This window comes from Schistocerca serialis, chromosome 7 (assembly GCF_023864345.2).
Source record: "Schistocerca serialis cubense isolate TAMUIC-IGC-003099 chromosome 7, iqSchSeri2.2, whole genome shotgun sequence".
NCBI classification, from domain to species: Eukaryota; Metazoa; Arthropoda; class Insecta; order Orthoptera; family Acrididae; genus Schistocerca; species Schistocerca serialis.
This window is the reverse complement of record NC_064644.1, coordinates 560,121,764-560,148,176: the sequence shown is the minus strand read 5'-3', so window position 1 is coordinate 560,148,176 and position 26,413 is coordinate 560,121,764. Positions and strand designations below refer to the sequence as shown.

The following is a 26,413-nucleotide window of genomic DNA, read 5'->3' as shown; positions in this document are numbered from 1 at the left end:
CTCGTTTCCTTATTTTTCTCAATTATGGGTGATAGTTCATGTCAATTGTGACAACATAATCTACGTCCACACTAATAATCAGCGAATAGATATTAAGTGTCTTTCAGATGTTGCTTCGCATTGTATAATATCTTGAGGTTTATTCCAGTTCCATACACGGTTGGGATTTTGAGGAAATGACTCTTGTCGCACGGGCCTGTGAGATTTCTCATTTGCCTGGTTTTATCTGTATCTCCTCTACAGATTCAGCACATAAGAAGCTGCAAAATATTCATGGTTTCTCCCTCCAAAACCAGATATTTAAGTTTTCAAGGCGGATTCTCGCGAGTTGTCAGCATGCCTTCTAGGTTATTTGCCAGATAAGATTTTCCACCGTTTGCTCTTACATTCTTCCGCCAATCCATCAAACATATGTTCGAATTCATCTGCTATTCTAATATAATACGAGACCCACACTTAAGCAGTATTCAATTATGTGGTGTACGGAAGACAGAGAATTGTAGTTTACGGTTACCTACCAGCGAACTAAAGCCTGCCATTTACTTTACATACAAGTGAGCCCATGTTACGCTGATTCATTTACCTAAACTTCGTTGTACTCAAATATCTGTAAGAGGTGACTGGCTCTAGTTGTGGTTTATTAATCCTGTTCTCAATTCCGAGCTTTTGCGTTTTGTGAAATGCTCATCGCTGCATTTCTCTATATCAAAAGTTAACTACCAGTCTTTGCACGAGGCTGATATTTTGTCAAATGTAACTGGACGTTTGTACAATTGTTACCGATTATTCAAAGGCGTCATCTGCAAAAGGAAATTAGAGTGCAACTGATACTATTTGTTAAACCGTTAATGAACAAATGAACAGCAACCCTCCTGATACACTCCCGTGAGGCACACCAGACATTACTTCACCAACTGAAGAAGACTCTCCACCCAGTGTGATGTGCTGCGCCAGATCTGCTGGGTTATTTTTGATCCACTAGCAAACCTGGTTGGAATCCGATTGGAACATACATCCTTTTGAACGAGCCGTTGTGGTGTCACTCGGAAGCATTTCAATAGCCCAGAAATACCAAATCAGCAAGGTTTTCTGTATCTATACTTCTGAGAATATTATGGGTCAAGATCACGAAATACGTTTCGCATGATCGACGTTTACCCTAAACCTTGCTGATTTTTACGAGGAAAGTATTTTGTTCCAAGTTTCATGTATGATGGTAGTTGTATGGATCAGTTTTATTTCTTTTTTAGGTGAGTGTGATATGCGTCTGTACCCAGTCACGGGGAACATGCCCACCTGGTGCTCAAGATATCTGCAGTAAATTGTGATCAGGAGCGGAGTTGACTTGCAAATTCTGTAGCCTGGGGCCTCATTGTGTTTTAGCGATGTATGCTGTCTTTCAATACCATTACTACTGCTTACTATGTCACTTATACTAGCAGGGTACAGCTATTCACTGAAGACAACATTCCTTGATTTAGCTTTGTGAAGAAATATTTGGAGACAGAGTTTAATATTTCGCCTTTTATTTTCTCTATTTCACTGGCTGTCTTGTCTACGATTATCTGTGTACTGATTTTTATGTGCACTCACAGCCGGTACATATGATGAAACATTTTTGGGTCTTTGGGACAGGTGCTGTGATGCTATTTTGCTACGGTAGCTGTTGATGACTTCACACATTGTTGCTATACTAGCCGAGTGCATATCAATGATCGTCTGCGTATCTGCAGAATAATCTTTCTTCGTACATTTAGATGCTGCTTCTTAAGAGTCCATTCTCCTCACCCAGCGTATAATATAAGCGATTTTTACAATTTTTTTGGGAAAAAACTAATGAAGCAATCAATGTCTGTGTGCACATTATTAAGTGATTCTTGGACAATATTTATTTTTTAAGAAATTCAGTCATTATTAAGCCCCTCCCCCCCCCCCCCCCCCCCATCCGAGGAGTTAAAGTTGTCGTGCCCATAAGGAGGTATGTCCATGACGGAAGTCCAGCAGTCTGCAGATCTTATTTGAAATCAGAAAACAAATAAATTTCTTAATATATAGGATATTATACATGGAGTAATAGTACAGTTTATGAAATTTGACAAAATAATAAAATGGCACACATTTTAAACAGAGATGTACGTTTGTCGTCGTTTTTGGTCATTGTTTTGCGATAACTAGTGAATAATTTTAAATAAAAAAATGGCCTATTACTCCATGCGGACCTGTTTGAGTAGCGTGCCCACAATGCAGCCATCAGCTTGAGATACAGTGCACACCACTAATTAATAGGCCCTTACCCTTCTGCATCTGCTTTTACCTGATGTGGGACGTATAGGCTTTATAGTAGTAGTAGTGCAGGCACAGGGAGGATGGCTTTGCTCCAGGCTCTCATCTTAGGATACAGTCTTGTCGTTGGTACACCACTCGCGGTCCAGTGGACGAGACTATAGCAGGCCAAAGTTTTCTGGAAACGAATCAGTGTCTGTTGAGGTCAACAATACCAGAAGTATTTTTTTGCTTGCTGTTTGATCATAATCTAGAGAGCTTTCAAATGTGCATAAATTTTAGCCAACTTATTTTGAGCATGGAGACAGCATTCACAATGGGAATCCATTCTAGTTAAAACCAGCGTATGTGTTTCCCAACATTGCACAAAATAGAGAAAATGGAAGCACAGACAGATAAAAATTAGAACTTTTCTGAGCAATTAAAATTATGATAAAAAGGAAAGTAATATGCACTAGGTAGAGATGTTTTCCTAAGACAAACACAAACATCAATAAAGCCCATCTTACAGGGAGTAAAGTTTCCCATAAATTTGCTCGGCGATGCTCTAGCCTATTGGCTAGCAGGGAGTAGTGACAGCCAGTTACTCGCATGCCGAATCTCTCAATTTTTAGCGCGGCAATTAGCAGGCTCGCTAGACTGTGCAAACGCCAGTGTGCACAATCTGGATGCTCACCGATATTTCTGAAACAATATGAAGGAAACTATTCAATAAAGAAACTGATTCAGCCTGATTCTTCAGCTTCATGATGAACTGCCTACGATTTCGTTATTGATCATAGTTACTGCGATATTTCGATATTAATTAAGCTATTGCATGGAATTCGAATAGTTTTAAATGAAAATAGAGGTCGCTATGAGTTTGAGTTTGCTGCATGTTAGATCATACATTGATGTGTAATAAATGTAGGCAATGTACTTAATTATTCTTTAAAACTTGGAAGAGCATATACTCTTCTTCAATCTCGAAAAAATTACTTGTATATATTGCTTGTGCATACAAACGATAAAACCAGAATGAACTGTTCCTCTCATAAACAGTTTGAGATATCAGACCGAAATTTTGGAAAATGACATTAGTCAAGGAGGACGTCATTTTACTGTATGGTTAATATGGTAAATTTCCTTACCTACTACAACATGCAAGTAATTTCACATTTTTCCAATAAAATAATTTTAATGGCCATTGAAGGAGATGAAATGAGAGTTGTTGTGTGCTTTTCAGTGGCATAAATGAAGAAATGACACACTTTTATTGAGAACAGGCTTTTTCACAAACTGGTGAGGTCTTGCCCTCAGAATGTTAATGAAGTAAATGTTTGTAAACTACTGTGTTTTGGCAGTAGAAACAAGTATTAATATGGCAGCAAGAGAACTAAGGTACTAATCGAAATTTATCACTGACAACACTTTCCCGCAGGAAGAAAAGAAGGGAACAAGTAGCCTGAGGAAAATAATCCACTTCTATTGCAGTTGTGACTGAATACTATACACATTGTATGTTTAATAATGAATGGCTGGGTCTGAAACTTGCCAAATGATTTTATTTCTATATCTCAATGATTTGAGAAATTTGAAAACAATTCGCAGCACATAGCATAACATTTGTCAGTTACTATCCTTATACAGAGTGGAGGACTCTACTTTATCCCCCCAGATATTGTTTACTTCATCAGAGATACTGATAATGTGTTTTCACCTTTATGGACAGTTGACAGAATTCTGCAAATTGAATTGTTGTCACGTGTCTCAGATCATCAAGTTACAGAAATACACTCCTGGAAATGGAAAAAAGAACACATTGACACCGGTGTGTCAGACCCACCATACTTGCTCCGGATACTGCGAGAGGGCTGTACAAGCAATGATCACACGCACGGCACAGCGGACACACCAGGAAGCGCGGTGTTGGCCGTCGAATGGCGCTAGCTGCGCAGCATTTGTGCACCGCCGCCGTCAGTGTCAGCCAGTTTGCCGTGGCATACGGAGCTCCATCGCAGTCTTTAACACTGGTAGCATGCCGCGACAGCGTGGACGTGAACCGTATGTGCAGTTGACGGACTTTGAGCGAGGGCGTATAGTGGGCATGCGGGAGGCCGGGTGGACGTACCGCCGAATTGCTCAACACGTGGGGCGTGAGGTCTCCACAGTACATCGATGTTGTCGCCAGTGGTCGGCGGAAGGTGCACGTACCCGTCGACCTGGGACCGGACCGCAGCGACGCACGGATGCACGCCAAGACCGTAGGATCCTACGCAGTTCCGTAGGGGACCGCACCGCCACTTCCCAGCAAATTAGGGACACTGTTGCTCCTGGGGTATCGGCGAGGACCATTCGCAACCGTCTCCATGAAGCTGGGCTACGGTCCCGCACACCGTTAGGCCGTCTTCCGCTCACGCCCCAACATCGTGCAGCCCGCCTCCAGTGGTGTCGCGACAGGCGTGAATGGAGGGACGAATGGAGACGTGTCGTCTTCAGCGATGAGAGTCGCTTCTGCCTTGGTGCCAATGATGGTCGTATGCGTGTTTGGCGCCGTGCAGGTGAGCGCCACAATCAGGACTGCATACGACCGAGGCACACAGGGCCAACACCCGGCATCATAGTGTGGGGAGCGATCTCCTACACTGGCCGTACACCACTGGTGATCGTCGAGGGTACACTGAATAGTGCGCGGTACATCCAAACCGTCATCGAACCCATCGTTCTACCATTCCTAGACCGGCAAGGGAACTTGCTGTTCCAACAGGACAATGCACGTCCGCATGTATCCCGTGCCACCCAACGTGCTCTAGAAGGTGTAAGTCAACTACCCTGGCCAGCAAGATCTCCGGATCTGTCCCCCATTGAGCATGTTTGGGACTGGATGAAGCGTCGTCTCACGCGGTCTGCACGTCCAGCACGAACGCTGGTCCAACTGAGGCGCCAGGTGGAAATGGCATGGCGAGCCGTTCCACAGGACTACATCCAGCATCTCTACGATCGTCTCCATGGGAGAATAGCAGCCTGCATTGCTGCGAAAGGTGGATATACACTGTACTAGTGCCGACATTGTGCATGCTCTGTTGCCTGTGTCTATGTGCCTGTGGTTCTGTCAGTGTGATCATGTGATGTATCTGACCCCAGGAATGTGTCAATAAAGTTTCCCCTTCCTGGGACAATGAATTCACGGTGTTCTTATTTCAATTTCCAGGAGTGTAGAATTCTTTGTAAAGTTTCAGTCCCTGCTATTCGTTATGAAAAGTACACTTGGCTGTGGGGTTCTTCCAAAATTCCGACAGAGCTGGCGATTTACTTTCCCCCGACTCCTCCTCCTCCTCCGCTCCCCCCTCCACCCCCCCTTTGTCATCAGTTTTAAGTAATAGCTGAATGTTGGTGTTGCTCCGTTAATATTTGCTTTTCTCTCCACAACACAGCAAAATTTACAAAGATACATTTTAGTAACATTCTTGCACAGTTGACATTGGGATGTAACTCTGAAACAGTGGCCGGCCGAAGTGGCCGTGCGGTTAAAGGCGCTGCAGTCTGGAACCGCAAGACCGCTACGGTCGCAGGTTCGAATCCTGCCTCGGGCATGGATGTTTGTGATGTCCTTAGGTTAGTTAGGTTTAACTAGTTCTAAGTTCTAGGGGACTAATGACCTCAGCAGTTGAGTCCCATAGTGCTCAGAGCCATTTTTTCTGAAACAGTGTATTTTTAAACTAACAACTGAGGACAAGACACGTCAGTAGTTCATGAAAATGCCACTTCTCGGTACAAAAATAAATGTGTAATTTCTTCACTTACATTATTGAAAAACCCACAGCAATTCTCGGTTCATCGCCTGTCAACAGTCTGTCAAAAATAACATTAACCGATTCAAATAGCCTGTAGCCACTTGCATGTCATGGTAGATAAGGATGTTTCACAGTTTAGCCATATGGCAAAATACTCCACTCTTTGCACGCTGTTATTTGCGAAATTTCGGTTTTGGTACTTCAAACTATTTATGAGATATGAGGGACGCTATGAATATTTCATTCTTGCTTCACCATTTATGTGTACGAGCAGAATGGAGTGCTATTTTACCTGATGAAAACGCAATCGTCAGTACAACTGCAGGTTTTTTACCTGCTCCAAGAGGAGAACGAGAACATGTAAAATATCACTTGCGTGTGTGAATTCCTAAGGGACCAAACTGCAGAAGTCATCGGTCCAAAATATCAGTTCACTTTATTACAGGAGAGAGATGGAGATTTCCTTAACTTTGCGTCATCCATTTCCACAGCAATGTTCTGAGTATTTACAACTGTTTCTGAATCTTAAAGTATCGCTAGATACAGACAATTTTTTTCGGGACTCTTCACTTGAAAAGTGATTGACAGTGTTAACAGTTAAAGTGCAGCAAAGACATAATAAATGCAGGTGCTCCGTCTAAGAAAATACTTTCGCCGTAATCGTTGATCACGAAATGGGATGAGCGTTGTTCTGCTCGCCTTATATCGGCATCTCGGTGGGGTGGCACTGCGAAGCTAAGAGGATGTTGTAACGTCTACGCTCGGGCGTACGTTAACTCTTTAAAGACTGTACTATGGTAAGTTGACGGGCTTCACCTTATAAGAAAGGATTTTAGTAAATATGTTGACCGCGTGTACCTGAATGGAGGCAAAATCAGACTTACACCCACTCAGTAACAACAATGATACGTCAAGCAAGTCTAAAGTACAACTACACGTTAGGACGGGCAAGAAACATACACAGCAGATGCTACCAATTGTTAATAATACGGTCGCCAGCCTAATTAGGCATTAAGTGAGTTTTTTCCTTGTACAAGTGGATGTACGTACAAGCATAACAACACGTAGTAATACTGCATTATATGGTAAATTTTAGAACCAGAAAAATCTACTGAACTAATATTTTCCCTTTCTGTACTAATTTGGACAAGCTATAAATACACAACATTATACTATAATGATTACTACAAGCTGCGTTTTGTCTATTGATCCGACTGAAATCGGGCATAGGTTACCCTAGAAATAGCACTTTTGAAACACACATACAATGTCAATTTTAAGAAGGGTAAAACACTGATAAATTTAGGTTTTATATTGACTTTAACTTTGCTGGTCAAATCAGTTCAGTACACTTCAGAATTTAAATGAATAGAAAAGAAAAGGGGGGGGGGGGTGGGGGGGACCCTGAAACTGTAATTGTCACTGTATTGAAATTCTTTGACTATTGAACTCATTAAGCACTCAAGGTTTCCAATATATGAATTACTACTCTTTTTGTCTTATTTCTTGCTTATTTAGCTACCATTATTTTTGTCTCAAATTAATTATACTTCATTACTAAACCAATTTCAACATTATCTTCCAACTTTGTCAGACCTATGTTCTTTACTTGTATATTCATTAACAATAAAGTTCCTTAAACATCATTCTAGCATAGATAGGTCTGCAGGTAATTCTTATTAACATAAACTTTAAATCTTCATTTCGGGACACTCGGATTGCACAACATGTGGAAAGGACCCTGTCTACGTTAGTGATGAGGATAATTAAATGATAGGACAATTCTGGTAAAAGTTAAGTTGTTATTGAACAGTCAGGAACAAAAGTAACACTGGTCCACACTAATACAGTCGCTTACGTCAATCTGTTGTAGAATAATGGAACATGTTTTGTGTTCTCGTATTATGACGTTCTTAGATAATACAAATCTCCTTCATCATAACCAACATGGATTCCGCAAACAGAGATCATGTGAAACTCAGCTCGCCCTATTTGCCCAAGAAATTCACAGTGCCGTAGACACTGGCGAGCAGATTGATGCCGTATTCCTGGACTTCAGGAAGGCATTTGATACGGTTCCGCACTTACGTTTAGTGAAAAAAATACGAGCTTACGGAATATCGGACCAGGTTTGTGATTGGATTCAGGATTTCCTAGAAGAAAGAACACAACATGTCATTCTTAACGGTTCAAAATCTGCAGATGTAGAGGTAATTTCGGGAGTACCGCAGGGAAGCGTGATAGGACCTTTATTGTTTACAATATACATAAATGACTTAGTTGACAACATCGGTAGCTCCGTGAGGCTATTTGCAGATGACACGGTTGTCTACAAGAAAGTAGCAACATCAGAAGACTCGTACGTACTCCAGGAGGACCTGCAGAGGATTAATGCATGGTGCGACAGCTGGCAGCTTTCCCTAAACGTAGATAAATGTAATATAATGCGCATACATAGGGGCATAAATCTATTCCAGTACGATTATGCCATAGGTGGTAAATCATTGGAAGCGGTAACGACCGTAAAATACTTAGGAGTTACTATCCGGAGCGATCTGAAGTGGAATGATCACATAAAACAAATAGTGGGAAAAGCAGGCGCCAGGTTGAGATTCATAGGAAGAATTCTAAGAAAATGTGACTCATCGACGAAAGAAGTAGCTTACAAAACGCTTGTTCGTCCGATTCTTGAGTATTGCTCATCAGTATGGGACCCTTACCAGGTTGGATTAATAGAAGGGATAGACATGATCCAGCGAAAAGCAGCGCGATTCGTCATGGGGACATTTAGTCAGCGCGAGAGCGTTACGGAGATGCTGAACAAGCTCCAGTGGCGGACACTTCAAGAAAGGCGTTACGCAATACGTAGAGGTTTATTATCGAAATTACGAGAGAGCACATTCCGGGAAGAGATGGGCAACATATTACTACCGCCCACATATATCTCGCGTAATGATCACAACGAAAAGATCCGAGAAATTAGAGCAAATACGGAGACTTACAAGCAGTCGTTCTTCCCACGCACAATTCGTGAATGGAACAGGGAAGGGGGGATCAGATAGTGGTACAATAAGTACCCTCCGCCACACACCGTAAGGTGGCTCGCGGAGTATAGATGTAGATGTAGATGTAGATGTAAATGTTTCAACCTGTTCGTGTCGATGCGGCGGTTGGCGGGCGGCGAGATGGCGAGGCGCACAGCACACGTACAATCACAGCTATGGCTCTTGATGTATCGGCACTTTGCTTCTTCTTAGCGTCGCAATCCTTTTCCATTTAGTGCCTATGGAATATAGCCATGCTGTATAGTCGTCGGAAACAGCACATCCGAGGCTCAATGAAATCACGTTTTCCAGGAGAGCCTCCTCGATCCACAGCGTGTTTCACAGACCGATGCCCAACTCCGACTACGACTGCTGAGCCCGTTATGCCGTACCGCGCCCGTGTGCATTTTCCCGCGCTCGCCTGCCATCCACCTTTTACCGCTCTCCTACGGACAGGGTATTCACCAAAGGTTTTGCATTCCACATATCCTAATACATTGCCTACGTATGGACCAGGCGCACAATTACAATTTTAAACATTTTACAATAGATTCTACATGGGTTACACTTCAATTCTGTTATAGCATTGCTTGAAATTTGACATAAATATTAATATTCACATCGAAAGTTGCTTACAGTTTCTTTAACATAATGATACGAAAAGAAAAAGAAATGAAATCAAAACATTGCTTACACTAATTTATCGAAAATCAGAAGAAAAAATTATTATTTGTACAGTTGTTGTTACAATGTGACTTCTTCAGCGCCTCCCTTTCATCTTTGTAGTATGCAGTAAGACATCGTTATCTTATGTGGTATCGATGCACGGTGCTGACTTCGTTACGGCACTGTGATATTTGCAAGATACCGCATGTGTAATACATACAATCCATTTTCTTGTGATTAGAGATAGATGCGGACCTCCTTCCCAGCTTAAGGAATAATTCAGTATATTTGACGAAAGAAATTTCCGACTTTTGCTGCAATCGTTTGTAGAAATAACTCTTAAGGCGACAGATGAAAATTTGTGGTGGCCCAGGATTCAAACTCGCATTTCCTGCCTTAAGCGAGCAGTCGCCTAAACTGCCTCAGCCATGTGAGCAAGTCCCCCACCTCTGTATGCTGCACATACATTAACAGAGTAGTGTCCCATGTCCATCATTCCTCTTCGCTTGTAGCCCTACTTTATTGCCACAAGAGATCAGACATTATTATGCATTTGCACTGAAAGATTGGTGTGCCATCAGAAACACACACAATACGAATAAGCTGTCCTTTCAGACACGAATGTCTGAGAGAACGGATACCTTACCTGTATAATAATTCAGTATGTTAGTTGCCTTTCGTATGCAGCAGTGTATGATCTAACATTGCATGAAACACAAACTAACAACCACCCCTGTTTCTCATTGCAAACTATTCAAATTTCGTGCAGTAGCGCAATTAATGTTGACAAACCACAGGAACTATGACCATTAACAAAATGACACCCAGGTCATGGTGAAGCTGACGAATCAAACTGTTAGTTAAATGAGAATCTTTTTACCGAACAGTTTATTTAAAATATAGATCAGCAACAATAGAAGGCCTATAACACTTCCTTGGGGAACGCTGGATATTACTTCTGTTTTACTCGATGACTTTATGTCTATTACTATGAAGTGTGACCTTTCTGATTGGAAATCACGTATCCAGTCACACAACTGAGGCGATACTCCATAGGCACACACAGTTTGGCCAGAAGACACTTGTGAGGAACAGTATCGAAAGCCTTCTGGAAATTTAAAAATATGGAATTAATTTGACATCCCCTGTCGATAGCACTCATTACTTCATGAGCATAAAGAGCTAGTTGTGTTTCACAAGAATGATGGTAATGATGGTTAACCAGGATCCTCACTGGTACTTGGTCTTGTGGCCTTGCAGGCTGTTAAGTCAGGTGCCAAACAGAACTCGTGATTGGCCTGTGCAGGTAGCACTCAGGAACCTTGAAAGGGAAACACCACTGGATCTGACAAACTGGCTATTGGCTTCTGTCTCAGGTTCTTCGGCCGACGTTCATCTATTGATTTTACTGACGTTTTGCCAGCACGAGTGGCTGGCATTGTCAAAGCTTCACCCTCCATTGCTGGTGGTGAAGGGGGGGGTGAAGCTTTGACAATGCCAGCCATTGCTGGTAGTGAACTGGAGGGTGAAGCTTTGACAATGCCAGCCACTCGTGCTGGCGAAATGTTAGTATAATCATTAGATGAACGTCACCCGGAGAACCTGAGATAGGAGTCAATAGGCAGTTTGTCAACAAGTGGCCATGAAAGCCTTAACAATTTTGTACCACTGGGTCTGTCACAAAAAATATGTGGAGTTCGTTACAGGGAACCCAGTGGACAGTGGAGCCTGCTTATGCATCAACAAGTAGCACACAGCAAATCTTACTTCTTGTGAGAGGGAATTGTGTGATTAAGGTGCAAATTGTCCTCACATTATTTCCCTAACTACTTAGTGACAGTTTCCTCAGTTGCCCATTCCGCCAACACTTACTTAATCCATACAATACAGCTAATGATTATTTGTTATTCGAAGAGGTTAACATATGTATTTTGTACATGTTGTACCAGATTCTTGGGTAGTTTTTGTTGAGTGAATACTATCAATACTACAGTTTTTAAAATAAATTTAAAGCCATTAGCAACATCCACTAACATCTACATTTTTATTGTTCTGTAATATTATTTTATATTTAACTTTCTGTTGTAGCATACATTTTCAGTGACTGACATATACCTTGAGAAACAAGGAGTAAAATAAACTTTGATTAAGCAAGAATTATTAACAGTTAAATAGTTAATTAAAAAGTGAAGCAAAATTTCATAATTTATCTACTGTTGTCTACTATCATTGAATATCATAGTCTGTTAATTACTTGCTATCCTCAACACATCAAATTTATCTACTGTTGTCTACTATCATTGAATATCATAGTCTGTTAATTACTTGCTATCCTCAACACATCAAATTTTGAAAGGCACAGAACAGTCTGATGGTGCTTGTCCAAGTAGAAACTTTAAGTAAAGTGATCCGAACAGTGTTACATAAATGAATGAGTCAACATTTAGGTAGTGAGAGAAGAAGGGTGGAAACTGTTCTAGATTTCAGAAACTTTTTGAAATGCTCTTCAGTATGATGAATGTAATAGTTGGATGTTGATTCTGCTTGGAGACATTTAGAATAAAAACATTACTTAGATATGATGGACAAGATCTCTTACTTATTTGTAACGCATTTTCATATTATAGGTTTCCAGGAATTGGGTTGCTGAAGATGAGCCACTTGACACCCCAATACAATTTCATCGTCCTGACATAGAAAGAGTTTCAGCAGGTACGTCAGTATCCATCGATATGTACTACATTCAAAGAAAGTTTAAGCTTACCATTTTCTTTCTTATTTTGGGCCTAGAATAGTTCAAGTAATAGAAATACATTAACTTTACAACCAACAATAGAAAACTATAATACTACGCATGTACCAGAATGTATTAATTTCCTTGCTGTAGCAAGTTATTATAGATTTCTATTGCTACTGATTCACTAATATTTTCATTTTTACAAAGTCTACTTTTTTTAATTCGTAGTAACTTTTAGTAAAATTTAAGTGTCTATGTACCTGTATCCATTAAACTGTGTGTCATGGATTGCTTAATTAATTTAGATTGTTAGGTGTTTTTCCATACCTTTTATCCATCCCTTTTAATTATTCTAAGTTTCTTTCTAAATTTCTGCAATATTATATATACCAACAGTGTAGTGAAAGGACATTTCTCAGGAATGGATATATGAGTTTTACACAGATTATATGTTGAAGATAATGGTTTTATGGCTGAAAGTAACACAGTTTCTGCTATTAATATTTGGTTTTAATGAAACATTCCTTCGCAGCTTCATTTGGAAGTCATGGGCTTTGATACTTCAATACCTTCCCTTATAATGCAATTTCCATAGTGAATCCTAAAATTATTGTATCTCCACTGGACTTTCAGCGAAGTATGATGAATTTTGGCCACAGAAATATCTTTTTGGGATTTAATTAACAAAAAATCCATGGAAATTCACATAGCAGAAAATTAGATGAACTGTAATACTCTATACAAGTTGCATAATATATGAAATTCCACCATCTCTATGATTTTCTCTGAATGAAGAGGAAAAAATATGCCAATGCCCATGGTGAGCAGGAACCATAAGGACAGCAGAGTTCCACAGTTCCATCAGCAACAGCACTACTCACCAAGTAGGGTGATCATTCTGTCACCACAATCTTAATGTATGCATTGAACACACAGATGGGAGAGTGTTAATAAACTGCAGGTGGGGAAAGTCGATCAGTCTTTGGTGGCTCACCTGAGAATGACTGGCAGGTGCCCAGTTAAAATATCAAGGAGTATAGCAAATGATGACCAATGGCAAATCCAAAACCTCTTTGAACATCCAGTTCCGATTTCTTCTACATACACATCTTTCCTTATATTAGCTATCAAGTGCAAGGTGTAAAGTCAGGTGTAAAACTCTGCATAAATCATTCAGGACATGAAATGTAGGTGCCAGGCATTGGTTGCCTACCTTATGCTCTTTGCCTTTCATGAAATAAATAATTGGGTCTTCATTACCATAAAAAAATTTGATATGCAACATATGAAACCCACATCTTTAACACTTAATTATTTTGTTCCACAGAACAAGCTACATTCTGTTTCGTACTCTATTGTGAAATTATGAGGTCTTGTGGGATCAGATACAAATGTGCAATGTGCAGTGTGTACACTGCCGTATGAGTAAAGCTATTTCTGTTCTGAAATCAAGCTTTGTCAGTTGTGTATTGGTAAAATGAAGAGTTCTCACTTGGTATATATTCCAGCATGGGTTAACTTCCCAACCTTTTTATTTCAAGTAGAAAATATTTGACAGTGACATACAGTTGTATATTGTATTTCCTTTGAGCTTTGTCATAACCTTTAACACATACTGTGAACTCACAACCTGCAGTTGTCATATACTATAAATTATTATGTCAGGGCATTCTGCATTGTGTGCTTGCACTTTGATGGAACAGTGAACAGTATATTAAACTGGAGCATAACTATACAGTAATGTAATCTGCTGTGGCCACCACAGTTGTCTTTGTGGAGTGATATAATTACTACTTCTTCTTCTTCTTCTTCTTCTTCTCCATTTCAATCTTCTTCTTCTTCTGCACTTCCTGGTCTAGGGAAAATGCCTAAGACATGTTGTAAGTAAACTTCATTCATCAGTTATTGAGAATATGTTATCTAAAAACTTCAAAACATTTTTTCTGATGTTGGTTAAGGGATTGTCATGCATGATTTTGTGACATTGAACACACAGAAAAAGGAGGAATGGTAAGTAATGTATGAATTCATGGTTCCACAGGGATATGGCTGAATAAAATGTTCTCAGACTTCCAGACATGTGAAGTAGTTACATGTCCACAGACTGTTGGCTGAGTGCTCCTCAGCCATTGTCAAGTTGTAACTGACTGTCATGTGGTTGCTGCCATCATTCTTACCTAGCTGTTGTACTGGCTGTGACATTGCTGGTACTTGGTGCAGCGCCTATAAGGCAATGTGACAGCCACACCTTCATTAACCTTGTGATGGCTGGATTCTGTGCTGTTCTCAACTGCAGATCTCTGTATTTGTTAGTGGTGTTGTCACATATTTTGATATATATAGCTTTTTAAAATTACCAGTACCCCATTATGGTGATACTGGTGGTCTTGAATTCAGTTTTATGTCCAATGTCCACAGCATGTTCAGCTACCAATATGATTGATTAGTCCACTCACCCAGCCATTCGATAGCACAGAGATTAGTCTGTTCACACACACACACACACCCTGTCTTTTTTTTATGATAGTTGCTGGCCCAGATGGATAGTGCTCCCGGGGGGAGGAGGGGGAGGGGGGATGAAACATTTGTTGTATGGCTAAATGAGTGGAACAGTGGAAGAGTTCTTGGAATGCTTTTATATCTTCCATAACCACATAAGGTGTGCAATGGAGGTTGCAGAAGACTGTACCCTTCCTAGAGGTCCTCACTTTTGAATTCCCAATTAGTGTATCATCCGTAGGGTAAGCAGAAAACAAACTCACATGGATATGTATCTGTACATCCACCGCCCACCGGGCCCAAAAATGCTCTTATATGGACTGTAGTTCATTGAGCAGAAGGCATCTTTGATGCTAACTTCCCACAAGGACAGAACTATCTACAAAATATGTTCTATGAGAATGGTTACTACAACAAACAAATATTGTCAAAAATATAGGGAGGAATGTGCAAGCAGAACACTGCCAAGGAGGAGAATAAAAAGTTTGCATTTTGGTCACTGTATAGTTCAGTGATAAAGAAGCTATAGTTCAGTGATAAAGGAGCTAAGACAGACCCTGAAGAGACATAACATCAAATCAGTCTACAAGCTTCCAACTAAAATACACCAATTCCTGAGGTGTTGAGAGGTAAAGTCAGCTGAGATCTTATATTTAGAAAATACCATGCAAGTGCGGGGGATACTATACAAGACAGATCATGCACTTGATAGAACACCACCAGACGTAACAAGAGAGACCACAGTCACACTATCCATTTCACTCAGACCCCAAGTGGAGACGGATCCACTTGGTGCTACATCACAGAGGGCATTGGATCCCTGCATTTGGCACTGAACTCGGGAGATACCTGCTTGCTCTCCAATATATCCTCACATTCTGCTGCCCTCGTGAACTTCACATCACCTGAGAATGCTGTTACCCTCCAAAATTTTCCCCATCAGTAGAATTTTTTTCTTTAGGTAGAATTTAGTGATTTACTAAATTGTTTGATGTATTTCTTTTCTTCATTTTTAATCTCCTTTATTTCCTCTTTTCAGTTATTCTCTCTCCCCCACCTTTTGTTAGTGTTTTCTTTTGTTTTTAATTCCACTATCAACTCCACTTCTCATTTCTCTACCTATTAGTCCATTTTTAATTTTCACTCCATCCTTTATCATCTTACCAGTGTATATTTTTTGACTTTGTAGTCTGTATGTCATCACCCTCATCTAAACGTACATCATCCTTGAATAGATGGCTCCTTAGAAGAAGAAGAAGAAGAATATGTACCCTCTGAAATGTTGCAGACACACAGTGAATTGATACATTAGGGACCCCAAGAACATTTTATTGCACCATCATGCTAAGAAAACATTCATTTGCATATTCTTATATGTGATGAGTAGTTATGCTGATGAACACACAGTCACATTATAAAATGAATAAAATTGCACCCCAGGTGTCAGAAGATATGTGCTTTATGACCCCTGTGACATTTTGCACTTTTGGTATGTGATATGGTTAAAGGTCATTTTAGATTTAGACTTTCCATGCTGATGTTAGTGAAAAATTCAATTTTCCTTCACCCATTTTGTGTAATGGTTCCAGGATCTGCCTTAATCTGTACTAACATTTCATTCTGCATTGCAACTGACACGCTGCTCTGATACCTTATGCATCCATCCTATGTCTAAAAATAGTTCTCACACTAGCTGTTTCACAAATTTATTGGTTAATAGTGAAAATGAAACCTGGGACAGTAAAACTCATAGAGAAAATCTTGTCCCCCTGCAGGTCTGGAGGTAAGAATAGGCCTGCGGTATTCCTGCCTGTCGTAAGAGGTGACTAAAAGGAGTCTCACACATTTGGGCCTTTATGTGATGGTCCCCTGTTGGGTTTGACCTCCATATTTCAAAATTCTTCTGAAGAGCGAGCCAGTTGGGGAGGGGCCCTTACAAGGTGCATTGTGAATTAGATCTTTAGCCCACTTTCTCGTCGTTGCATTGCGGTCCCGCTCCCTCTCCAGCTCATGGGCGTGGAATCATTCCTGGGTGCAGTTTCCGCCATCCACTATGCTGTGTCGCTTTCTTCACTGATGACAACCATGGACTACATGTCACCTGATATCCAGCACGGTAGCCAGTCCGTTGTGGTGGGGTCGCCATGTATGCTGACAACACAGGGATCGCTCTGCTGATGCCTGCACCGTTAACTCCCCACGTATGCCAAGGAGTAGATGCCTGTCTCGTTGGGGCATCGGGCATCCTGGCAATGGCCATCTTTCCAGGTGGCCCTTGCTGTTGCTGGGTGGTGTCCGTGGGGAGGGCCCTTGGCCGGAGTGGGTGGCATCAGGGCAGATGACATGCAGTGAAGTGTGGCACATCTTCTCTTGCTGGTGGCCAACCACCAGTAGTCTCTAAGTGTTCGAAGGCTCAATTTAATGCAACCATGTATGACCCCAAATCGTTCCCCTCCCTGGCCACACCATGGGAGGAACGAAAGGCTATGAATTACAGCGAGACGTATTCACCCCGGTATCTAGTCTGCATGAGAGCTGATGGGGAATCCTTTGTGTCCATGAAGCCTCAGTGCTTTGTAGAGCATTTAGAGGACAAGTTTGCGGAGGTGGAGGGCTTGTCAAAAATGCGGTCTGGGTCAGTCTTGATAAAAACAGCATCCTCTGCCCAGTCACAAGCATTACTTTCTTGTAAGAAGCTGGGGGATGTTTCTGTTACTATCATGTCACATAAAACCTTAAATATGGTCCAGGGCATTATCTTCCAAAAGAATCTTCTTTTACAGTCCGATGACGAGCTGCGCGCCTACTCAGAGCGACATGGTGTCCATTTCATCCGGCACGTCCACCGGGGTCTGAGGGATAATAAGGTTGCCACCAGTGCCTTCATCTTGGCCTTCGAGGGTGACACATTACCTGAGAAGGTGAAGGTGATGGTCTACTGCTGTGATGTCAAGCCATATATCCCGCCCCCGATGTGGTGCTTCAAGTGTTGGAAGTTCTGCCACATGTCTTCCTGCTGTGCTTCCAGCCTCATATGTCGAGATTTTGGTCGTCCGTCCCATCCCAATACTCCATGTGCCCCAACTCCCATCATCTTTGTTAACTAGGGAGAGCAGCATCTCCCTTGCTTGACGGACTGTAGGATTCAACAGAGGGAAAGGAAAATAATGTAATACAAGACCCTGGACCGACTGACCTACAGTGAGGGTAAACGGAAATATGAACGGCACCCAGCTCCATCAATTGCACCTTTACAGTCAGCCCTCAGAGCCGAAAGACCACACCTGCCCCTTGATGGTGGGTGGGAGGGGGGGGGGGGCACTTCCCTCCCTGTTGCTCCAGCACCACCTACCTTGGGAGCAGCACACACCCCCTCCCCCCCCCCCCTCCCCTCCAACCATCGGGGACACCAGTCCCCACTTCTAAGCCGGAGAAGTGTAAGTCTTCTTCGGCTTCTCTCGCTAGGAAGGCATCCCTTGGATCACTCCCTTCCCAGATTCCTACCAGCAGCACGGCAGATACCCCTCAGTGGCTGAAGAAGCCACAGGTCGCTGGTCGTAGTCTTGGAGACTGAATCAAAGGAGCCCTCCCAGCTAGAGCAACCAAAGAAACAACACGAGAAATAACAATCGAAGACCTCTAAGACCAAGGAAATTGTGGTGGCACCCACTCCACCGCAACCTACAAGCTCTGCGTCTTAGGATGAGGTGGAGATTCTGGCATCCACTGAGGACCTAGATCTCGCCAGTCCCTCAGACACGATGGATGTCGCTCCCGTAGGTACTCAGTAGGTGGCAGCAGGTGACCCAGTGGCGTAATCTGCCTCCTTGGTCCCTTCACGCCTTTCTCGGCCATGGACAGTGTCATCCTCCAGTGGAACTGCAGCAGTTTTTTCCACCATCTTCCTGAGCTCAGACAACTTCTCAGCCTTCATCCCATCCTCTGCATTGCTCTTCAGGAAACTTGGTTTCCGGCAATGCAAACTCCAGCCCTCCATGGCTATCAGGGTTGTTATAAGAACCGGGCTGCTTATGAGAGGGTATCTGGTGGTGTCTGCATCTACGTCCTTAACTCTCTTAACGCCTTTAGAGGCTGTCGCTGTTCGGTTGTGGACGCCTCAGGCAGTTACTGTCTGCAGTCTCTATCTTCCACTGGATGGTGATGTCCCGCAGCATGTCCTGGCTGCGCTGATAGCCCAATTGCCACCACCTTTTCTGTTACTGGGCAACTTCAACGTCCATAACCCTCTGTGGGGTGGATCAGTGACAACAGGCCGAAGCAGCATGGTTGAGCAAGTGTTGGCACAGCTCGACCTTTCTCTTTTAATTAATGGTGCCTTCACATATTTCAGTGTGGTACATGACATGTACTCAACCGTCGACCTTTTGATCTGCAGCCCTAGCCTAGTACCATCAGTCCAATGGAGTGTGCATGATGACTTGTGCGGTAGTGACCACTTTCCGATCTTTCTGTCCCTGCCACAGCATCACTCTTCCGGGCACCCCTGCAGATGGGCTATGAATAAGGCTGACTGGGACTTGTTCACCTCCATTGCCAGTATTGAGCCTCTATCCAGTGACGCCATTGATGCGGTGGTTCACTTGGTCACAACCGGCATCGTTACTACCACAGAATCTGCAATTCCCTGTTCTCGGCAGAGGACTGTGCCTTGGTGCTCGCCCCAGATCGCTAAGGTGATTAAAGATCACAGGCAGGCCCTCCAGCATGATAAGTGGCATCCGTCATTGGAACACCTCATTGCCTTCAAACAGCTCCGTGCACGAGCCCGCTGCCTCATTCGCCGACGCAAGCAGGAGTGCTGGGAAAGGTATGTCTTCACCATTGGCCTCCGTGCCTCTCCATCGCAGGTTTGGGCCAAGATCAGGCGACTGTATGGCTATTGGATCCCCAACAGCTTACCTGCGCTTTCACTGAATGGAGCAGTTTGTACTGACTCGGACACAATTGCAAACCGCTTAGCAGAGCATTTTGCTGAGAGTTCCACTTCTGCAAATTACCCGCTGGCCTTCCGCTCATTGAAAGAGTGGTTGGAACGTTGGAGCCTTTCATTTCACATGCACCACTCTGAATCATCGTACAATGCTCTGTTCAGTGAGTGGGAATTCCAAAGTGCGCTAGCCGCTTGCCCAGATACAGCTCCTGGGCCAGATCGTATCCACTGTCAGATGCTCACACACCTCTCGGTGGACTGCTAGCGACGCCTCCTCGACCTTTTCAACCGTATCTAGGTCGAGGTGAGTTCCCATCTCAGTGGCGGGAAAGCATCATAATCCCTGTGTTGAAACCTGGCAAGAATCCACTGGAGATGGACAGCTACCGCCCCATTAGCCTCACCAACATTCTTTGCAAGTTGCTCGAACGCATGGTGAGCCGGAGGTTGAGTTGGGTACTTGAGTCTCGGAGCCTTCTGGCTCCATCTCAGATTGGGTTTGGTAAGGACCGCTCTGCCACCGACAATCTGGTCTGCCTGGAGTCTGCCATCCGCACGGCCTTTGCCTGCCGTCGGCATCTGGTTCCCATCTATTATCCAGAAGGCATATGATAAAACATGGCGACATCACATCCTCGCCACACTTGGGGTCTTCAGGGCCATCTCCTGATTTTCATACAAAATTTTCTGTCGCTTAGTTCCTTCCGCATGCAAGTAGCAGCCTCCTATAGTTCTTCCCGAGTTCAGGAGAATGGGGTCCCACGAGGATCTGTCTTGAGTGTCTGCCTCATTTTAGTTGCAATTAATGAGTTCGCTGCAGCGGTGTGAACGTCTGTCTCAGCTCCCTTGTATGCTGATGACTTCTGCCTATACTATAGCGCCACTGGCATTGCAGCTGCTGAACGGCAGCTGCAGGGCGCTGTCTTGGGCTGTGGCACATGGCTTTCAGTTTTCAGCTGCCAAGACCTGCGTTATGCATTTCTGCTGGTGTCACAGTGTTCACCCTCACCACGGCTTCATCTTGATGGTGAACCTCTTGCCATGGTGGAGAAACATTGGTTTTTGGGATTGGTTTTCGATACCCAGTTGACTTGGCTGCCTCATATTCAGCAGCTTAAACAAGCATGCTGGTGGCATCTTAACACTCTTCGTTGCTTGAGTCACACCAGCTGGGTTGCCGATCGGTCTATCCTCCTACGACTGTATCAGCCATTAATTCAGTCCCATCCAGATTATGGGAGCCTGGCTTATGGTTTGACATCACCTTCCGCATTGCAATTGCTTGACCCCATCGTTCACAGCAGTATTTGATTCGCCACTGGAGCTTTCCGGACAAGCCCTGTCAACAGCATACTTGTGGAGGATGGTGTCCCTCCATTGCGGATCCGGCGCTTATGCTGTGCATGTTTGTAGCTTGCTCAAGCATCCCAATTACTGTCTGCTGTTCCCCAACTTGGTCATCCATCTTCCAGAATGGCGGCCCCTGTCAGAGTGTATGATCGCGGTTCGCGTCCAGGCTCTTCTCTCTGGGCTTGAGGTTTTCCCTCTTCCACCTCTTTTCCGCGCCCCTCTACATATACCCCCGTGATGTGTGCCCCGTCCATGCCTTCGGCTTGATCTGGCACAGGACCAAAAGGACTCAGTCCCTCATGAGGCTCTCTGCCGCCACTTTCTTTCAATGCTTGTCATGTTTCAAGGCTCCGACGTGGTCTGTACTGACAGTTCTATGATGGCTAGTCGAGTTGGTTATGCTCTTACTCTGGGGGATCGTTATGAACAATGCTCATTGCCAGCTGGCAGCAGTGTTTTCACTGCAGAGCTGGTCGCCATCTCTCGCGCCCTAGAGCATATCCACTCCTGCTCAGGTGAGTCCTTCGTTACCTGTAGTGACTCCCTGAGGGGCTTACAAGCTATTGACCAGTGCTTTCCTCGCTTTCGTCTGGTGATGGCTACCCAGGAGCCAACCATACTCTTGCCCGTTGCGGCCGTTTTTCTGTGGACCCCGGGTCATGTCGGCATCCCAGGTAATGAACATGTTGTCACGCTGGCCAAACATGCTGTCGGTGCACCAGCTTTGGCGATTATCCTTTCGGCGAGTGATCTCAGGTCGGTTTTGCGGCAGAAGGTACTTGGTACCTGGGGTGATGAATGGCACACCCTGCCTTCGCTCAACAAACTTTGGGCCTTCAAGGAGACTACTGGTGTGTGGCACTCCTCCTTGCAGGTTTCTCGCAAGGACTCTGTTGTCCTCTGCCAGCTGCGCATTGGCCACACATTGTTGACGGTCATCTCTTGCGTCATGAGGACCCACCTCTCTGTTGCTGTGGATCAGTGTTGACAGTGCTCCACATCTTGTTGGCCTGTCCATTTTTAACTAAGCTCAGGCAAACATTTGCGCTGCCTGATACGCTCCCTGCACTTTTATCGGATGACGCCGCAATGGCAGACTTAGTTTTGAGTTTTATTCGTGCAGGGGGCTTTTATCGCTCAATCTAAGGGTTCATGTCCTTCTTTATGTTGAGTCTGGCCTTTGGCCTCCGGTTTTAGATAGTGGTTTTTAGTGTGTTTCTTAGTGGTTGGCTTTTACTTTTTTGTTTTCATGGTCAGTCAACCACTGTCACACTCTATGTGATTTTAATTCCTTTTGTCTGGTCTCTGTCTGTGTCTTTCTTGTCCTGTGTCATCCCTTGTCATCTCTGTTGTTTGTTTTTATTCTTTGTGGGTGTTCGTGGAAAAAGGGACCGATGGCCCTTGTAGTCTGGTCCCTTCAGTCCCACAAACCAACCAACCAACAAAGAGAAAATCTTGATTCATGAAACCCTATCATTTAAAATGCATTGAATGAGCTATGGTGTGTATCTGCAATTCATTAAATGTTTACAGATTCATTTCACTGTTCATTGTTTGATCCACTGCTTAACTGACAGGAGCTTGTAGCTGGCTGGAAAGGAGTAATTCCACTCAGCAAAAACAAGATGATTCATCCATGGCTGTGGAGAGGTCTAGCATTAACCTGCGATACTGTGTATAGTGCGGGCAAGCTCGGTGTATTCCTGATGATGAGGGCATAACTACAGCGGTGTTTGAGAGAGGTAGCTATTCAGGCACTCAGGGCAAATGAAATACGAAGAAGTAACAATATCCTTTCATAGGCAGTATTATTTTCCTTTTCTTACATGCAATACATAATTGTTGGGAATAAACATGCAGCATCCGTGCCAAAATTTTGTGCTTATCTATGAAAGTATCTTAGCTGTAACATGCAAATAGCTAAAAATATCTGCCAGTTTCTGTCACTAATAAAATTATGTTGCCTAATGAACACCTTGGCTTTATTTCATGTGTACATATGATGATCTTCAGAAATGTTTAAGTAACAATGTTTTTAACTGCCATTATGTTTACATTTTTCGGGTCATCCCAGGCATGAAATGACATCATCATCAATTATTGACTCAGTATTCAAGTTCCTAACTGCCATTATTTTTACATTTTTCAGGTCATCCCAGGCATGAAATGACATCTTCATCAAGTATTGACTCAGTATTTAAGTTCCTAGAAGAACGGTATAGAGCAGTCAAGAAAAAAGATGAGCTGTAAAACAGTTACTTCTGAACACTGACTGAAGCATTTATAAGGCTTATGAACTTTTTTGTGCTCACTGATCTGTTCAGTGATTTTATAGAGAAACATTTTACAATCATATTCATACTCTTTGTGAAAAGAACAAAGTTTTTCATGTTTGTGTTCAATCCCTCATTTAAATTCTATTGCTAAAATTTAAAAAAAATAGACGGAAAACTATTTTATACATTGACATTTTATTATGTTATAATCTTAATAATACCTGATTTATTTTTACATAATAATTGACAAGCTATTATAAAATATATGTGCCTTAATAATATGTTCGCATGTGAAAAATAAAGTTATATAAAGTGAAGTGAATGAACAAAGTAGTTGTTGTTGTTGTGTGTGTGTGTGTGTGTGTGTGTGTGTGTGTGTGTGTGTGTGAGTGAGAGAGAGAGAGAGAGAGAGAGAGAGAGAGAGAGAGAGAGAGAGAGAGAGAGAGAGAGAGCGCCACCCTCTTCCCAATCTGTCTCAATTATTTCCTATTTTCTCTCTTGTAAAAGGAACTTGTGATGAGGTTATGCTCATTATTTATCTTTGTGTTTTACTACTGACAGCATTGGCAGTGGTATGTGTTGAAAGCAATAACTGGTCAGCCCATGAGTGTTGACTGTAAGAAAACAGTTATGACATTAGTACTCAAGTGTCATTTTGTGATTTAAAACATTTGTATATCTGTGTGTTAGTTATTTTGCTTCTGTTTTTACTGTGCCAAACAGTGTGCTGGTTTTCACTTGATAGCAGCATCCAACAGAGTAAAAATAGCAACATTCTTGGCGGATGAACAGTGTTCTGTTGTTCAATTTCTGTGGAGTGAAGATGCGAAACTTATTCATTAAAGAATGAAGTTCTAGTTGAGTCGACATTAGAAGATCCCAACAGCCAGGAGTGAAGGCATTGTCATAGAGATGTTTATAAAATCACGTAAAGTGATTGGCTGAGGTAGTAGTGTTAAGTTGCTGCGTCCAGCGCACTAAAACTCCCAGAATAAACTAACACTGGCTCGACGGTAGTACGTTAATGCCTGCTTGTCACAACAGTGAGTCTATAACTGCACCTGGAAGTCCATAAACGGTTTGTAGCTGATGTCCTCATCTGTACTGGGGACGTGACACCAGAAAGCTCTACAGGCTAAACCATTGGGATGGAAAACTTCACAGAGTCACACTGAATGATGGTATGAAACTGAATGCCTCATTGTCAAATACTGACACTGATAGGTGGAAGTCATTTCATTGCGGACTTGAGGGCAGGAAGTTAAACACTGCAATCACTGGCTGTTACGGTCACTGCAGGAAACATTGATTCAATCATGACCCGACGGATGTGTAAGGAGACCACACCTTTGTTTCTCTTCTGGTTGACAGGGGGAAGGTCACCACACAATTTCCCTCAAAGGATGCTCTCTGTCTTTTTACTGTTGCCATCCAGATGCAGCTAGTAGAGTTTACTTTATTTTACAACATTTCTTTATGATGAAGCAGACAAGGTATAAATTCATACTTCCAAGCAAGTACAAAGCATATATAGGTGTGTCTGGGATTGTACTATAATTACATGATGTATATGTCTGATTTGTGAAGTACAATTTTCAGCAATTATTTCAGTAAAATCTTTCATAATTAACAATTTGGTGAAAATATGGCCAAACTAAGGAGAAATTTATATGTCTGCACCAGATACCTTAATTTCAGCTTTTTAGTCACAGAGCAATATTAATGTGTGAGGGTTAATGTGATGTAAAGCCCTTTTTTGGATTGAGGTTCTTAGGATTTAATAGCTGAAAGCTTCATGTAATACATGTGTCAGTAGCTTGTTGCATATATCTGCTTACTGTCACATCAACTATTTGTAATTGAATATTTCACAAACCGTGCAGCTCCTCTTTAAATCCTTCCCACATTTTGAATCTCTCACTGAATGAAATCTCAGTCTTCATGAAATCCATGGTGTATTGGTACTGTTGGGATCCATCTTGCCAGAGAAAAAGATTCAATTATCTTAGGGCACTCTTATACACAATGTTTCCATGCATATACAGGCCCAGAGGAATGTCACTTTCTGAGATACGGCTGAAGACGTGACAGTTGTTTGTGAATTTTTAATCTTCAGCATACATTTACATAATCTCTGTGTTGTGTACATAGTTCCGCGTAGTCAGCACGTACACAACTTTCCCACTAGACCGCGCCCCGCTAAGCACAACAGCGCAGGCGCAGCGCTCGTCCCTTTCCGCTCTACGAGATGGCGCTGCCATAAAGACGGACGAAATTCTGCTTCCGCCAATCCGCGTATTAATATGTAACGCAGCCAATGAGATTGCTGCTAACGTAGAACCTTTTCTCCTCACGGATCACACCCTTGCAGTGATACCTGAACGCGCGAGGTATTATAACAAGTGTACAGACCTCCGATTAGTCAGTCTGCATTAGTATGCATTTGTCTGTACCAGTCTATAGTCAAGTTTCAGTCTGTGCCTAACAACATTATCATATTCCTGTACATTCCTGAAGAGAAATGTATAGACACTTTGTCAAGTATCAGAGATATGTGAGAATAAGATTAATGTACCAATACCAAAGGAACTTCAGATTGTCAATTGTGAATAGCATCCAGAATCAAGTTAAGTAATTTTATGTTGTTATTATTTTATTAAATGTGTGTGAAAATTAATCAAGTTCTGTTTAAAGTTGGTCACCGTCAATCTGCTACTCTAAGCGTGCAAGTGGCATTTCTATCGTCTGACCTAACGGCAGAAGATAAACACGCCACGATAAGACCACGATACATATTGCTGACACTCGCCTACTTCGTTAGAGCGACAAGTCAA

General features: G+C 42.7%; 1 protein-coding gene across 1 annotated transcript in view; it reads left to right on the top strand.

Moving 5' to 3' along the window:
* The window catches only part of LOC126412634 (FAM172 family protein homolog CG10038), a 306,381-nt gene extending 282,480 nt beyond the window's left edge, over nt 1–23,901 (top strand). The window contains exons 7-8 of the mRNA XM_050082311.1: nt 12,394–12,478; nt 23,453–23,901. Coding sequence (XP_049938268.1) covers nt 12,394–12,478; nt 23,453–23,553 — 186 coding nt within the window. The 3' untranslated portion in view covers nt 23,554–23,901. The remainder of the gene's footprint in view (nt 1–12,393; nt 12,479–23,452) is intronic.
* Nucleotides 23,902–26,413: the final 2,512 nt, after the last annotated feature.